This window comes from Petaurus breviceps, unplaced genomic scaffold, assembly GCF_028583685.1.
Source record: "Petaurus breviceps papuanus isolate PSGF00001 unplaced genomic scaffold, PetGlider_PUasm1.0 37, whole genome shotgun sequence".
NCBI lineage: Eukaryota > Metazoa > Chordata > Mammalia > Diprotodontia > Petauridae > Petaurus > Petaurus breviceps.
The window spans coordinates 3,884,760-3,899,512 of record NW_027186296.1 but is presented as its reverse complement, the minus strand read 5'-3'; the positions used below and the strand labels follow the sequence as shown (position 1 = coordinate 3,899,512).

Here is a 14,753-nt window from a genome sequence, read left to right as displayed (position 1 = left end):
AAAAAAAAAAAAAAAGAAAAAAAAAAAAGACTAAGGGTCAAATAAACAGTACAAAGTAAATTAAGGCTAAGCAATAGTTCAGATGAAAATAAGAAAAGTTACAAATAACTTGGAAGAATCTTAGTGCTAGCAAACAGTAACTTAAAAGTCTACCAAGTAGTGGCGTAAGGCATCATATAAGAAAGCAGCATTCAGAGTTGAATCAAAAATTCATTGAAAAATTATTTTGAACAAAATATGAACAACTCTTCTAGCGCTATATATACATACCCTGTTGTATTTTCCAAACCATTATAGTGAACAACTTCACACACAATTACAAAAGAATTGAAATATAAACTGGTTCAACTCCCTGGTATAGAATAACTTATTAATTAAAAAAAAAAAGAGTACATACATTTTATTTGCAAGAATGTGAGATCCCAAATTTAATAAGTAACCCACATGAATTATGTTACATGCTTAGCAGTACTCAGTTATAAAGAGACAGAAAACTGTTTCAGCAGATTAAACTATGGATAAGATGCTTAATTTTCTAACCTCAGAACTTCTGAGATTAGCAATTACCAATATCACTAACAGTTCTGAGATTCAGACATCTGTGTCTCTATGTGAGGGAATCTCCTCTTAATCTGGAATCCATGGCCTCACAAGAAATTCTTGGATTTCAGGGATTCATGAACTTGAATGGGAAAAAAAAAATTATGTCTTTATTTCAATGTTATTGGTTTTCTTTGTAATCCCATTTATTTCATTTTATATATTTGAAAATATTTCAAGGAGTATAATATATCTATATATAGAAATAGAGTTCACCAGATTGCCAACAGGGTCCATGAACCAAAAAAGATTAAAAACTTCTCTACTATGTAGTAAACCCACTGAAAATTCTACTTTATTTGGCATTATGTTGACAATTTTTCCTTATTGTTAAAAAGTCAAATTTTGACTACTCCCAAATAAATTCTGTCAAAGAATAAAGTTTAGACATACTGCAAAAGCTTCCATCTAATATGTATTATACCTACCAATTTTCTCTTGCTGAGGTGTAGTAGAGGGTGTTCTGTTAGATTTAAGCTTATTCAGTGCTCCACTAACAAAATCTGAAATGCAAGACACATGGAAGCAATCATGTCTTGTTCTAATACATACTTAATATTTATTATGTCTTAATAAAAAAATTGCACCAGCATATACATTTTAATTAGGTCATCATAAGAAAAATAGTCACATGTGGGATTGATGCCCAGTAATAATGAAATACAAAGAAATTTTGTACCTTTCAAAGAATAATCTTTTAATTAAGCAGTTAGTATCTCTCAAGAGGGGATACTTCCAATTCAAACACAGTCAATGCTATACTTCTGAGAGTTTCTCAGTAGAAAAAAAATGAGAAGATAACTCTTCTTACCTCTGGGAAAATGCTAATTGAAAAACAAAAGGTTTTAATGAGTAAATGAAATTGGTGACTAAGTTGTGAGTTTTCTGAAACACAGTTTTGGAGTTTAAAAATGAAGCAATGTATTATAAGGCCAGATGTCAAATATTACTAATTCACATTTATGTAGCATTTTGAAGTTTTCAAATGTTTTCCTCACAACCCAGTTTTTAAGTAAAATATTTTAAAATTTGTGTTTAAAATGATCAGTAAATATTAATACTGAAAAATAATTGTAAATTTTTAATTTCAAAATAATTCATCCTTTCAACAGCTGTTCAATGCTGAAGAAACCAGACCATTCTGGTGATGCAGGACAAATTCCACCTTAACAAGAACAAGTAAAAAGAATCCCCATTCTGTTTAACTAGGGAGTAGAGACAAGTTGATGTGACAGGCATCAATAAAACCTTTATGACTAGAAAATGCAATTGTTCTAGAATATTAAAACATTTCTTACCTATAAACTAACCTAAGGATATTACATTTTACTGCTAAACAATTGTAGAGCATGGTAAAAAAAAAAAAACTAAAGTCAACTGCAAAGAAGATGTGGAACAATATTTTTACCAGATACACTTATTTAAAATGAAACAGACAAGACTATGGCCCCCAAACAGAAGGCTCTGACCCATTCATTTCTACCACTAACTTTCTGCTACTATCATCCAAGAATATGAGGTAGAGGGTGTTTGTTATTTATAACTCCCATTTGAGTTCAGTCTTTTTTCTTTTTTTGGAGGGGAGAAGGTAGGGCAGTTGGGATTAAGTGACTTGCCCAAGGTCACACAGCTAGTAGATGTTAATTGTCTGAGGCCAGATTTGAACTCAGATCCTCCTGACTCCAGAGCCAGTGCTCTATTCACTGTGCCACCTAGCAGCCCCTGAGTTCAGTCTTAATACTTTACTTCTGTGGCTCTAAAGAGCATAGCTTCAATTTAGGCTTAAGGTGTATACCTGGTGGCCAGCAAGAAACTATTGAGTATAATATCTTCCCCTTCAATATACCCATATATACAATTGATGTTTTAAAGTACAAAAATTATTTTAATTGTGTATAGAGAGTTCATATATAAATTGTATACAAGCAGGTAACATTGTAAAATGAGGCAATTTACATTCAGAAGACCTAGATTCAAGTCTTGGGTATACTATTTTTGCTATCTTTGTGAGCCTGGGTCTCAGTTTCCTCACATATTAAAAAAGGGGAGCGGGGGGGGAGGGGGGAAACTAAATGATCTCTATATTTCTCCAAGATGTCTTCCAGCTCTAAAAATACTACATTCAGTATCATTCACTTAAGCTTGGTCCACTTTAACACGATAATCAAACCTATACTCTAAAGCCATTTTGCAAATTTCTAAAACCTCCATCCCTAGCTTAAATCAGTTTTACCATATCCTCTTGAAAAATATTATCTGCCAGGTACCCAGTTCCAGGCATCATTGTTCTTTTGGTACCAATATGTGTATGTTAATTATAGATAACCAAGCCAATATTAATATCTTATAATGTTGTCTAGAGAGAAACAATACAATCTACATAACCATTGAAGGAGCAAGATTTGTGTCTATTGTTTGCCAATACTACCTCATTGATTCAGGGTATTATTTAAAATATGAACAATATTATGCAATTACTAAGTACAGCAGGGCCTTATACTAGATAACCTAGATATTACTACAGAAATTCAGTTCTGGATTGTTTGAAATTAACCAGTTAGGTAGGGATAGGAGGAAGAAAGATGTCGATCTCTTGAAAACGATTAATTTCAAAACTTCTGAGCTAATTAATTAACAAGATAACTAAAAATACTCAACTGAAACAAAATATAAAAGGATAGCCTCTGCTGAAACAATAGATCTCAGAGAGGTTGCACCATTAGGTTAGGTGAACTATATGAAGGGAAAACTTGGTCTTGTCTACCCTGTCCTTCAAAGGGCTTTTACCCCAAGATGACATGTGTGAACAGAAATGGCATGAAACACAGAATGTAGAAGATTTAAACTTCTTCCTTGAACCTTTAGAAGGAAACTCAGGGAAGATCTATGAAACTGACTATTAAAGCTAGAGTTATGAACATTCAGGAAGAACTGGGATAGAAATTAACAGGAAAATAAGCTTGTACTGGCATGATGGCTAGGTGCAAATATGTAGTATTTGATATACAGACCACTATCTTTGGACACAGATGGGGGCCACAAAAAAACTAAAAGAACATAGGGCACCCTTCCTTTTTCCTCCTAGTAACCCAAGCAGGATACATCTGTCAATCTGCATTTCCTCAGTCATAGGGGCAACTTTGAAAAAAAGAAAAAAACGGACACAAAAGATAACAAAAAAACAAGCAATAGGACCATAGGCCATTGTGGTGAAGTTGGTAAAAGGACAAATAAATTTTCTTAGAAACATATAATTCCTAGGTGAAAGGAATCTTAAGAGTTCACTTAAAAGCATATTTATTGGTCCTGAAGACAAGGCAGAGTTCCTCTTACTCCACCTAAGGAAGAAGGTATAAGGGAATCACATGGAAATGGAGGAGACACAAAATGATCTAGTCCACTTAATTATGCTACTTTTCTTCCTGTGTATCATCCCAGGGATTATATCTATGTGCTTATCTGCTCTTTCTGAACTACAAAATTCCTGTTGAATAAATACAGCTATCTTAGATAATAAAAGCTTATAAACCTCCATGCTTAGGTCAAATAGTAATAATACTCACCACCTACACTCTGTCTTCTCTTTCTCTTATGTTCAATAGGAGATTCATATTCACCTTCTTCATAGCCATCTAGTGATGGAGTAGAACAGGGGCCATCAATACCCAACATAACTGGTATCTTTTCTATGATTAACTCTGGCACACGACCTAAAGGACAGCATTGACAATGTTTTCATTGTGTTGTTTTAAAAATAAAGGTATTACACACTAAACTTCAGTCAGAATAGGATCACAAATCATAGATTTGAGCTGGAAGGAACCTTCAGAAGTCATTTGGTCTACCCACTTCATTTTTTTTTTTTTGCTTTTTGGAGGACAATTGGGATTAAATGACTTGCCCAAAGTCACACAGCTAGTGTGTCAAGTATCTAAAGTCACATTTGAACTTAGGTCCTCCTGACTCCAGGGCCAGTGCTTTATTCACTCACTGAGCCACCTAGCTGCCCCCCACCCACTTCATTTTATGGATGATAAAACTGAGATCCAGAGTGGTTAAATGACTGGCCCAAGGTCATATAAGGAGCAAGCAAAAGAGCTGGGAGCTCTCCTTGAGCCTAAGTCCTTTAACTGAGTCCAATGCTCTTTCACTATATCATGCTGCCTTACAAGTTTTAATGGTCACTTGGGAGAAGCAGCAAGCCAAAAAAATTCTGCACTGAAGACATTTCACCTCTCCTTACCAATATCAGCTGCATGATCAATAAGGGTCTTTACCACTGCAGCTTGCAGTCGAAGTTTTTTTTCTGTGTTGGTTGACATTTTCTCATGCCCATCACTTGATTGTAAAAGGTTTGGAGCAAATATTACTGCAAGATTACTGCTATCCATCTTATTCTCACTGGCTCTTTAAAAAAAAAAGAAGGTACTATTAAACATAGTCAAAATTTAAACTAAGAAAAAATTTCAATAACATAATAGGAATATCTGTAGGGACTCTTACTTCGTTGGCTATGTATAAGGCAAATACCAAACCTTATCAGGAATTTAAGCAAGAAATAATCTAAAAGATTCTAAACAATAAAATTAATTTATAAAGTGGATGCATCCATAGCCAACCCTCTCAAAATCCTCACTCAGTACTTATTCTAATTTAACACATAATATTAAGAAAGTTGGTTCCTGCATTTGGTTTCAAAGTTCATGACTAATTAGAAGCAACCAAACAGAAGGGGTGAGAGAAGCCATTACAGGTAGGCACAATAACATCAGTGAGAAATGACAAGTGATTACAAGCAAAGAAATAGAAAAATAATTAAAAAAAACAAACAAACAAGAATTCAAATGGCACCACAGGCTAGACCTTCTAAGGTAAACTACATTGCATCAACAGGCCCCTGGGGATCACCATATTACAGTAAAGAAATACATGACATTCAAAATGATGCAGAAAAAAATGAAACTGTATTCAATATATTCCATTTGGGAAGATAAGGAAGTATGTAAATAAATTTTAGGAAACATTTCCATCCCAAATAGTTGAAATAAAAAGATAGTTACTTAAAATTATAAATGGCTAGCTATTTAGATGACAGACTTCCTGAAGGTTCCCAGTAGCTAAAAATTTCTGTACTTGATCTTTACTTACCTAAGAGAAACATTCCTGAGAAAGTTAAAGAAGTATCGTAATAGATAAATTATACTGTCAGCCATAAGACAAGAGAGCAAAATTGTAGCAGTATTCTTCTCTTCTGTTTCCAACTGTTGAGCTTTGATAAGAGCTTCATGCAAATCAACTGGAAGGATGGGTTCTGGTAACTCCCTAAAAAATTGCTTAAGAAGTCCTGCGATATCACATGGCGGTGCAGAAGATAGACAGTTTTCACCATGATCCAATTTGCTCTGAAATAAATTTCAAGTCTTCAGTACCCTTTGGATTTAAGATCTCATTTTGATCAAAATCTCTGCTTACATCTCAGGATAAGGAGTTTTTCTTAGTAAACTTTAATTCTTTTATTTATTTGCTTCTGGTCATATATTACAAAACACATCAAAAGGCCCGGCAAACAATCAAAGATATTTAATTTCTTTAGTTACTGAATTCATGTAAGCTATAAACACTTTCCACAGATGGGACAGCTGGTCAACTATATCTCTATCAATAATTCACACCAAAAAGATAAAGTGTGACAGAATGAATATAGCACTGAGCTTGAGTCAGAAGACCTGCTTCAAACCTCCCCCCAACAATAACTATCTATGTGCAAGGTGCTTTACAGACAACTCCATAGCAATTATTTAATAAATCATAGGGCTGTGATGTTAGAGGGAGTCCACATCCAGAAAATCATATTTTTTGCACATTCATGTCATATCTGAGAACTTTACAACAAAAACGGAATTAGACAACTGTAGAAATAAATTAGCCAAGGAATATGCTTACCTTCAGTGCTTTTAGACGGATTACTGATCCAGATTTCCGAAAAAGCCCCTCAATATGAACATGTTCTTCCAAAGACGTGCAAGCATCAACAAGAAAACTGAAAAAGGCAGGTCTTATCAATGTATTTGATCTTACAAAAACCATACTAAGTGAATATGCTTATCAAGGTATATCAATAGGCTGTAAAGATCCTTGACACTTGACTTTTGAATTATAAATCATTTCCCCTTTCTATAATCTATTCATTGTTCTTTATTGATTTCATCCCAGGTCCTTCAAATCCTACTATACCCGACAGCCATACTATGTAAGTGTACACACACACACACACACACACACACAAACTCTATACACACATATGTATACTCCAAATCTTTCTGTAATTACCATTCTCTAATATGCAACAACCTCTTTTAATTCAATTTAATGTTTAAGTTTCTATGTGCAAGGCATCCTCAATACCAGATACAAAGACAAAAAAATTATTTCCCCTTAACATATACAGCATATACACAGATAATTATGTATAAAGTAATGTTAAGAGGTAGATAATAATAACTAGGGTAAGAGGAAAAACAGGTCAGAAAAGGCCTTGTATAATAATGAAGAAGCTAGGAATTGTAAGAGGTAAAGATGAAGAGGGACTATATTATACAGGTGGGAGATAGTTTATGCAAAAGAATGGAGGCAGGAGACTGAGAATACCATAAAAGAGAGTAATAGCAAATAGATTGGAAAGGTAGATGGGAGCCAGACCATGAAAAGTTTTAAATGCAAAGCTGAGGATTTTGTATTTTATCCCAGAGGCCATAGGAAGCTCCTGAAGCTTCTTAAGTAGGGGAATGACATGGTCAGACCCCTGTTTTAGGAACATCAAATTGGCAGCAGCTTGGATTATGGATTTAAAACATGGAGACTTGAATCAAAAAGACCTGGCAACTAATTGGATTGTGGGGATGTGGGAGGAGGGAATTTCAAAGAGAAGATAGTAGAGGATGACTCTGATGCTCTAAACCTGGAAGATGGAAAGAATGGCTATAGATTTAATCAAAGCAGGAAAAGTTTGAAAATGGGATAGATTGGGAAAACACAAGTCCCATTTTTTAAAAATTGGTTTATTTTTATTTATAGGTTCTATTAATATCTCATTTAATTTACTTCCTTATTTACTTGTCTGTGGGACCTTTATTTCTCTGCCAGGATTATTTGTCCAGCTCTTCAGAAAATAAAAATGATTTTTTAAAAATAATTTAACATGTCGAACAAAATAATGCAGACAGAAGGGTGCTCAATATAATAAGTCTGCAGATAATAAATGAAGTATCAATGTTAAAGCGGGCAGCTAGGTGGCCCAGTGGATAGAGTGCTGGGTCTGGAGTGAGGAAGACTCATCTTCCTGAGTTCAAATCTGGCCTCAGACACTTCCCAGCTCTGTGACCCTGAGCAAGTCACTTAACTCTGCTTGCCTCAACTTCCTCATCTGTAAAATAAGCTGGAGAAGGAAACGGCAAACCACTCCAGTATCTTTGCACATGGGCATTTAGAAATGCTTTTAATAGAATATTAAATATTCTCATAATAAATTTTAATAACATTTTGTGGTCATTATTTACAAAAGCTTGGGCACCTCAACTTAAATATAATTACTCTTATTCCACAATTTCATGTATCCAATAAACATTTATTGCATGCCTGCTATTTGTCAGGCACTGTGCTAAGGGTATCATCACAATATTACAAGAATTTTCATTAAAGATTTCAGAGTAGAATTATAAAATTCATTAAAGATCCCAATTTGAAATATCTACTAATATTTGAACCTTGATATTTACACAATTCACTATTTACATTCCATGCTTAATTTCATACTTTGCTTACCTTGGAATGTTTCCATATTCTGGTACAAATGACTGGGGTAGTGCAGAAAAAGGTACTCCAAATATTTTCCCCTAAAATGTAAAAGTTATTTGTTATAAACATCAAGAAAAAAATTTACAGGTATAAGCACAGAATGTGTGCTACTTAGAAAGGGAGACAAATTATGATTTCAGAGGAGTAAAAAACCAGAAATAAAATGAGTTTACTAATATTCTGAGACATAATTAGTCATATTAGTTAAAGGCAACAGACTTTGGTGACAGGGAGTCTTAACAGGACAACTAGTCTCAAATACTAAATACCTTATATAAATAATATCTACTAATAATACTAATGAAGGAGTTACAGAGCATCTGGATCAAATACTAATATACTTTAAAGTATCATTATTATACTATTTTTTAAAAAGGACTTCAAGGAGGTTTAATGCTTCTCAACTTATATTTATTAAAATGGACATTTTTTTTTCTGAAATCACCTACAACTTTGTAAATACTACCTTGTTATTCAAGTCATGTGATTTAGCAAAAAAAAAAATTCAACATCAAATTACCTGAGCACTTCCTTGAGCAATAATTGAGTAAGATGAATTAATTTTTGTGGCTGATGAAATGTCATTACTATAAGAAGTTACAAATTTTCTAACAAAATGTTCCAATAGAGTAGGACTAAGAAATATTAAAAGTAAACCTTAAAAATTCCAGTCAATGAACCTCTTCTTGTACAGTTGCTATTTCTAGAATAAAATTATCTTCTTTATTATTTTTCTTAACCATTTGAAGTACAACTTTTTCCCTAAGAGTATTTATCAGAAGAACAACTTGTGAGAGGCACCCAGGATTCAGTAGTCCTGGATGTCAAGTTATGTCTCCTTCATTTATTAATTAGGTGGCCTTTGACAAGTCACTTCACCTGTTTCAAGAGTATTACCTCACCTGTAAAATGAAGATAATTTCACATAATTCATAGGGAGTTTTATAAATTATGTTATAAAAATGAGCTATTATTAATAATCTGAAATAAAATTCTGAGATCATGGAAAAATAATAGCGCAGGTGTAAGTAATGAAAGAATTAAGCATAAAAATTTTCTATAAGTTTATATGAAATTTAGGGAAATTACTCATTCAGAAGTCATCCCATGACTAGGATTGGAGAAAAGCATTTATAGCATTAAAAAAAAATCAATCCATAAGCATTTATTAATCTGTAACTATATGCCAGGCACTAGGGATAAAAATACAAATAAAATAACTCTTGAGGAACTTATGTTCTAATGAGGGAGGTAAGTATGTGCAGAATATAAATAAATACAAGATAGTTAAATAAGCATCTTGGGGGGAGGAAGGAAAACAGGAAAGGTTGAAAGTGATATTTTAACTGAGTCTTGAAGGAAAAGAGATTCTATGAGGCAGAAGTGAGGATGGGGTGAATTACAGGCATGTGGAGATGGCAACTGCAAAGGAAGAGACAGGAAATATCTAGTATGAGGGGCACAGAAAAGGCTAGTCTGTATGGACTGGGGGGTGAGGGGAGCGGGGTTTTGTGAGTAATGAGGATGGAAAGATAGGTTGTCTGAAGCTTTAAAAGCTAAGTAGAGGAGTTTCTATTTTATCCTAGGGAGGTAATAGGGAACCACTGGAGTTTATTTTGTAAGTCACATTTGGGTTAAAGGAAAATAATTTTGGCAGCAATATGTAAGACAAGACTGGAGTAGAAAATGGTTTGAGACTGGAAGTACAATTAAGAGACCAATTTAATAATCTAAATGTGATGAGGACTTGAACTAAGGGTCAGAAAGAAACAAGATGAATGGCAACAGATTAGATATACTGGGTGAGAGAGAGTGAGGAGTTGAGGACAATGGGAGGAAAATGGGAACCTGGAAGACTAGAAGGAAGGTGGTGCCTAGGGGGCAGAAATAGGGAAATTTGGAGAGCAGTATAAAGAGATGTTTTAGACCTGTTAAGTTTAAGATACCTTTGGGAGAAGTTTGCAATATCAAGAAACTGACATAAATCTTGGACATCAAGTTTGAAATAACTGATAGGGAAATAGTGATGCAGGACAGAAGCTCAGTGGAGAAACTAGAGCTGGATATACAGACCTGTAAGTCATTGACATAGGCTAAGGGTTAGGAATAGGATCTGTGATTTCACTGGTATAAAGAACTCCCAAATGAGGGCACTTACTCTACCAATGCAGATTGGCACCTTCTCTGTAAATAATAGTGCTTAAATATCTAGAGCACTGAATAGTTAAGTGACTTGCCAGGAAAGCACACAAGCCAGAGGCAAGACTTGAATCCCAGGTCTTCCTGGCTTCTATGCCAGTTTTTTAACAACAATGGCTCTCAAGTCATCTGAATGAACATAATAATTAAAACTCTGGGAGCTGATGAGGTCACTGAGAGAAATTCTTTAATGTAACAAACCTCTATTAAACACTTACTATGTGCTATACTCCAGAGAAAGATACAGTGACAAAAACGAAAGATCCCCTGCTCAAGGAAATTACATTTCACCAGGCAAGGAGAGTAGAGTGAAAAGACATTAGATACATGTAAGTAAATATATACAAAATAACTGAGAGGAACCACTAGGAACTGGGGGATGAGGAACTAGAAAAGGGAAGGTTACACTTCAGCTAGACTTTGAAACAAACTAAGGGTTTTAAGAGGCAGACTTGTGGGAAAAGAGTACTCTAGGCATGAGGGATAGCTTCTGCAAAGAAATGGAAGGAAAGGACCGTCAAATAGGCTTACTTTAACCATACAGTGCAAGAAACAGAGTAATATATAATAAACCTGGAAAAGCTGGCTGATGCTAGTTTTCTAAGTATTTCAAATGCAGTTATAATATTTTAATCTAAACACAATAGCAAGCTTTTTGAGCAAAGGAACCACACAGTCATACTCATGCTTTAACAATCATTTGGCAGCTGAGTGGAAGATGAATAGGAATGGGTAAAAACTTGACCTACAGAGAATAATTAGGAAGCTACTATAATAATCCAGGTGAGATGTTAAGAGGTGAACTAGGATTAGGGAGTGAAGGATTAGAAAGAAGTTTTGTAGGTGGAATCAACAAGTGATTGGGTATGGGGGCTGAGGGAGAACAAGGTGGTAAAGCTGATTTCAGAATGATTACTAGAATACTAGGGCTGGCTCTCAAAAAGAACTTCTTTTGAAAAAACAGAGAGGGGTGGGTTTTTAGGGAGAGACAATTGAGATGTTGAATTTAAGGTGCCTATGGGACACCCACCAGGAAATGTCTAAAAAGCAGTTCATGATTCAGGGCTGGAATTAAAAAGAAAGACTAGGGTTAAGATGTAGATATGGGAGGTGCAGCAATGATAGCTGAATGTGGCGAGTGTCCTGACTACCAACCTAGTGCTCCTGACACTATACAGATTTAATCAATACCTTCCATAGAACACTTTAAAACTGAGGGGAAGACCAGGAAAAACCAGCAGACTGATAAATAAGTTGACTATTTGTAGAACACAAACATTAGTTTTTATATATTAATATTTGTATAAACTGCAACCCATAAATTTTTGTATTAGAAACTATAAATGTGAACCAGTATAAAATGTTATCACAAACATACGTTAAAAAGCAAATATTTTACCTCATGTTACATTCTGAACAAATTCCAGTGGCTACTTACCCTGATATACACTATCCCTTAAAGACATTCATCCTTAATTTGTACAATAAAACTACCCATTTCATATCTGAGTATTATTCTGTATGGCTGCTTGTCCAATACAATGTGCCCACTAGTCAGTTTCTACTCTAGTGACAAGATCTTAAGTATTGTTCAGCACCTAAAACATAGTATAGATACTTGATACATGATTTAATTATGAAATGAATTCCTTGATTTTGTGAGTGGAAATAAATATCAAGGGCTATGTTATGAAAAGACCTTCTTCAACTTTCAATCATTTTTAGTCTCCTTTATCCATTTTTAGAATGTAATGCTGTCTCAAAAAATCACATACTTAAATCTTTTCCTTCAATTTCCTGAAACCTTTAAAATTACTATCTCAAAAACTATAAATCTTGGGTAAAGAGACTGTAACAACTGAAGAGACTATCATATTGGTAAATAATCATCAGTAGAAACAAAAAAGTGTCAATTTAACTACCTAGTTAAAAAATGTTTTATGACATAAAGCTGATATAGCAAAATTTAGCTTTGGCATAATCAGAAGATTTCAATTAACCATTATGCACTCAAAAAGTACTTGTAACATATAAACAAAAGGACCGTATAAAAGCAGCTGTGTTAATCTCAGTACACAAGTGTACACATACACACATCTAGTTCTTAACCAACACTCCTACACATTTAACAATTTCCACCAAAACATTCAGAAAACACCATTTTTTTAAATGAACAACCCTTCTTGACAGCCCATAAGTCTCAAAAAATTACAAATAATACTTAGCTTCTATGACCCTCAAGTTATCACTTGAAAAACAGGTATAATAATAACATGTAGTATATATACATATACACCTCAAAGAGTTGTTGCAAGGTTCAGATAAAATCAGGTATATGGAGTAATATGCAAACTTTAAGGCACTATAAAAATGTTAGTTATAATCAAGAGTAAATCTTGGAATCTTCACTATATGGCTTATATATTAAATCCATGTCCAAGATCGAGAAGCAGCATGGGCTAGTAAACAAGAGTCAGAAAGACCTGGGTTCAGAATCTACCTTGTAGATTGTATGATTCTGGGCAAATCACTTAATCCCTCTGGGCCCGTTTCCTCACCTGTAAAACAGTGAATTAGACTAGATGGTTTCTAAGCTCCTTTCTAGCTTTTAAACAGGGAGCTAAATGGGTCTGTGAATAGAGAGCTAGGCCTGGAGTCAGAAGACCTGACTTCTAATCCAGTCTCAAACACGTGTGATCCCAGACAAGTCACTTAACCTCTTAAGCACTTTGTCTCAGTTTCTTTCCCCATCTCTAAAATAGGAATAATAGCACCTGCCTTACAGGATTGTTGAGGATAAAACGATAGAATAATTGTAAGGAACTTACCACAGTGCCTGGCATATAGGTAGCTCTATATAAAAGTGAGCTATCATTCTGTCCTCTTTTCTGGACAAAACTAACACTTCACTTTCACCTGTTTTGTTTACAGCAACTCTTATTAGCCTTCAGATTTCCTCCCTCAGCCCTCTTCCCCTGGACTTACCCCAATAGCTACAGTTGTAGACTCCTGCCGGCCGAAGTCCAACTGCCCCCGACCGCCCTTGATCTTTATGCCATAGACGGCTCGGAGATGATGTAACAGGGCCAACCTCACCAGCCTCCGGTCCCTCATTCCTGCGCGCAGCCCAAACCCCTCACCCACCCTCCTCCTCCTCGTCCTCGTCCTTCTCCACTCCCCGACCTTCCTTAGCCACCAGCACTTCCACTTGCTACAAACCCTCAGTGTCACGGCCTTCAGCCCAACTCCCTTTCGTCCACTTCCACCACCCTCCCTGGGGCCCTGCCCTCTTCCAGCCACTTCCGTGTCTCCTTCCCCCAATTCCAAGCCCTTAGCGTCTGCTTTTCCACACCACGCTCCTTTCCTTCACTGATCGTCCTCTAAGTCACTTCAAGCTCCTTTTCAGACACTTCACAGCCACCTGTCCACCCTCCTTTCCCGTCAATCTCCACAGGCCTGTCCACAACACTTCGCACCAACCGTTCCACACTCCTTTCAAGATACTTCACAGCCACCTGTCCACGCTCCTTTCCTGTCTCTCCCTACGTGCCTGTAAACACCCGTTTAAGACACTTCACACCAACTTTTCCACACTTCACACCCACCAGTCCACGTTCCTTTTCAGTCACTGCCCACCAAGCTGTCCACGCTCCCTCAGGCCCTTCACACCAGAAGACCTTCCTCCTAGACTCCCAGTCCCTATTTCCGGTCACTCTTCGGTCCACAAGCTCTTGTGGCCTCCTCAACGCTGAACCCTCCAGTCTCGTGCTCTTTGGCGTCCAGACCCTAGGCTAAAGCTCCCCCAGACTCCGCGGTGCCTTTGTCCCTGCGCTTCGCCTGTCTCGCCCGACCCCCTCCCTGCGGCCCAGCCGCGGACTCCTAAAGCTCTTCCAGTCCCGGTCCCCGCCCGGGCTGGTCTCCGCTGTCACCTCGTCTCGCACGCTGAGGCTAGTTCCCTCCCTCCCTCCGTCAGCCTGGCTGTTCCCCCAGCCAGGGCATCCCGGGCGGCTCACTCCGACTGAGTGGCCGCCTACACAATCAAAATACCGAAACTGCAGTTTCCTGCCCCGACCCCACCTCCGAAGTCTAGCCAAGAGGTC

At 36.3% G+C, this 14,753-nt stretch overlaps 1 protein-coding gene across 2 annotated transcripts in view; it reads right to left on the bottom strand.

Annotated features, from left to right (window-relative positions):
• Window positions 1-14,457, bottom strand: part of ARHGAP11A (Rho GTPase activating protein 11A) — a 30,320-nt gene extending 15,863 nt beyond the window's left edge. For both annotated transcript variants that reach the window (XM_069097650.1, XM_069097651.1), the window contains exons 1-7: window positions 13,639-14,457; window positions 8,422-8,492; window positions 6,544-6,640; window positions 5,749-6,002; window positions 4,844-5,007; window positions 4,164-4,310; window positions 1,029-1,103 (exon numbers count right to left, since the gene is read on the bottom strand). In XM_069097650.1, coding sequence (XP_068953751.1) covers window positions 1,029-1,103; window positions 4,164-4,310; window positions 4,844-5,007; window positions 5,749-6,002; window positions 6,544-6,640; window positions 8,422-8,492; window positions 13,639-13,767 — 937 coding nt within the window. In that variant the 5' untranslated portion in view covers window positions 13,768-14,457. The remainder of the gene's footprint in view (window positions 1-1,028; window positions 1,104-4,163; window positions 4,311-4,843; window positions 5,008-5,748; window positions 6,003-6,543; window positions 6,641-8,421; window positions 8,493-13,638) is intronic.
• Window positions 14,458-14,753: the final 296 nt, after the last annotated feature.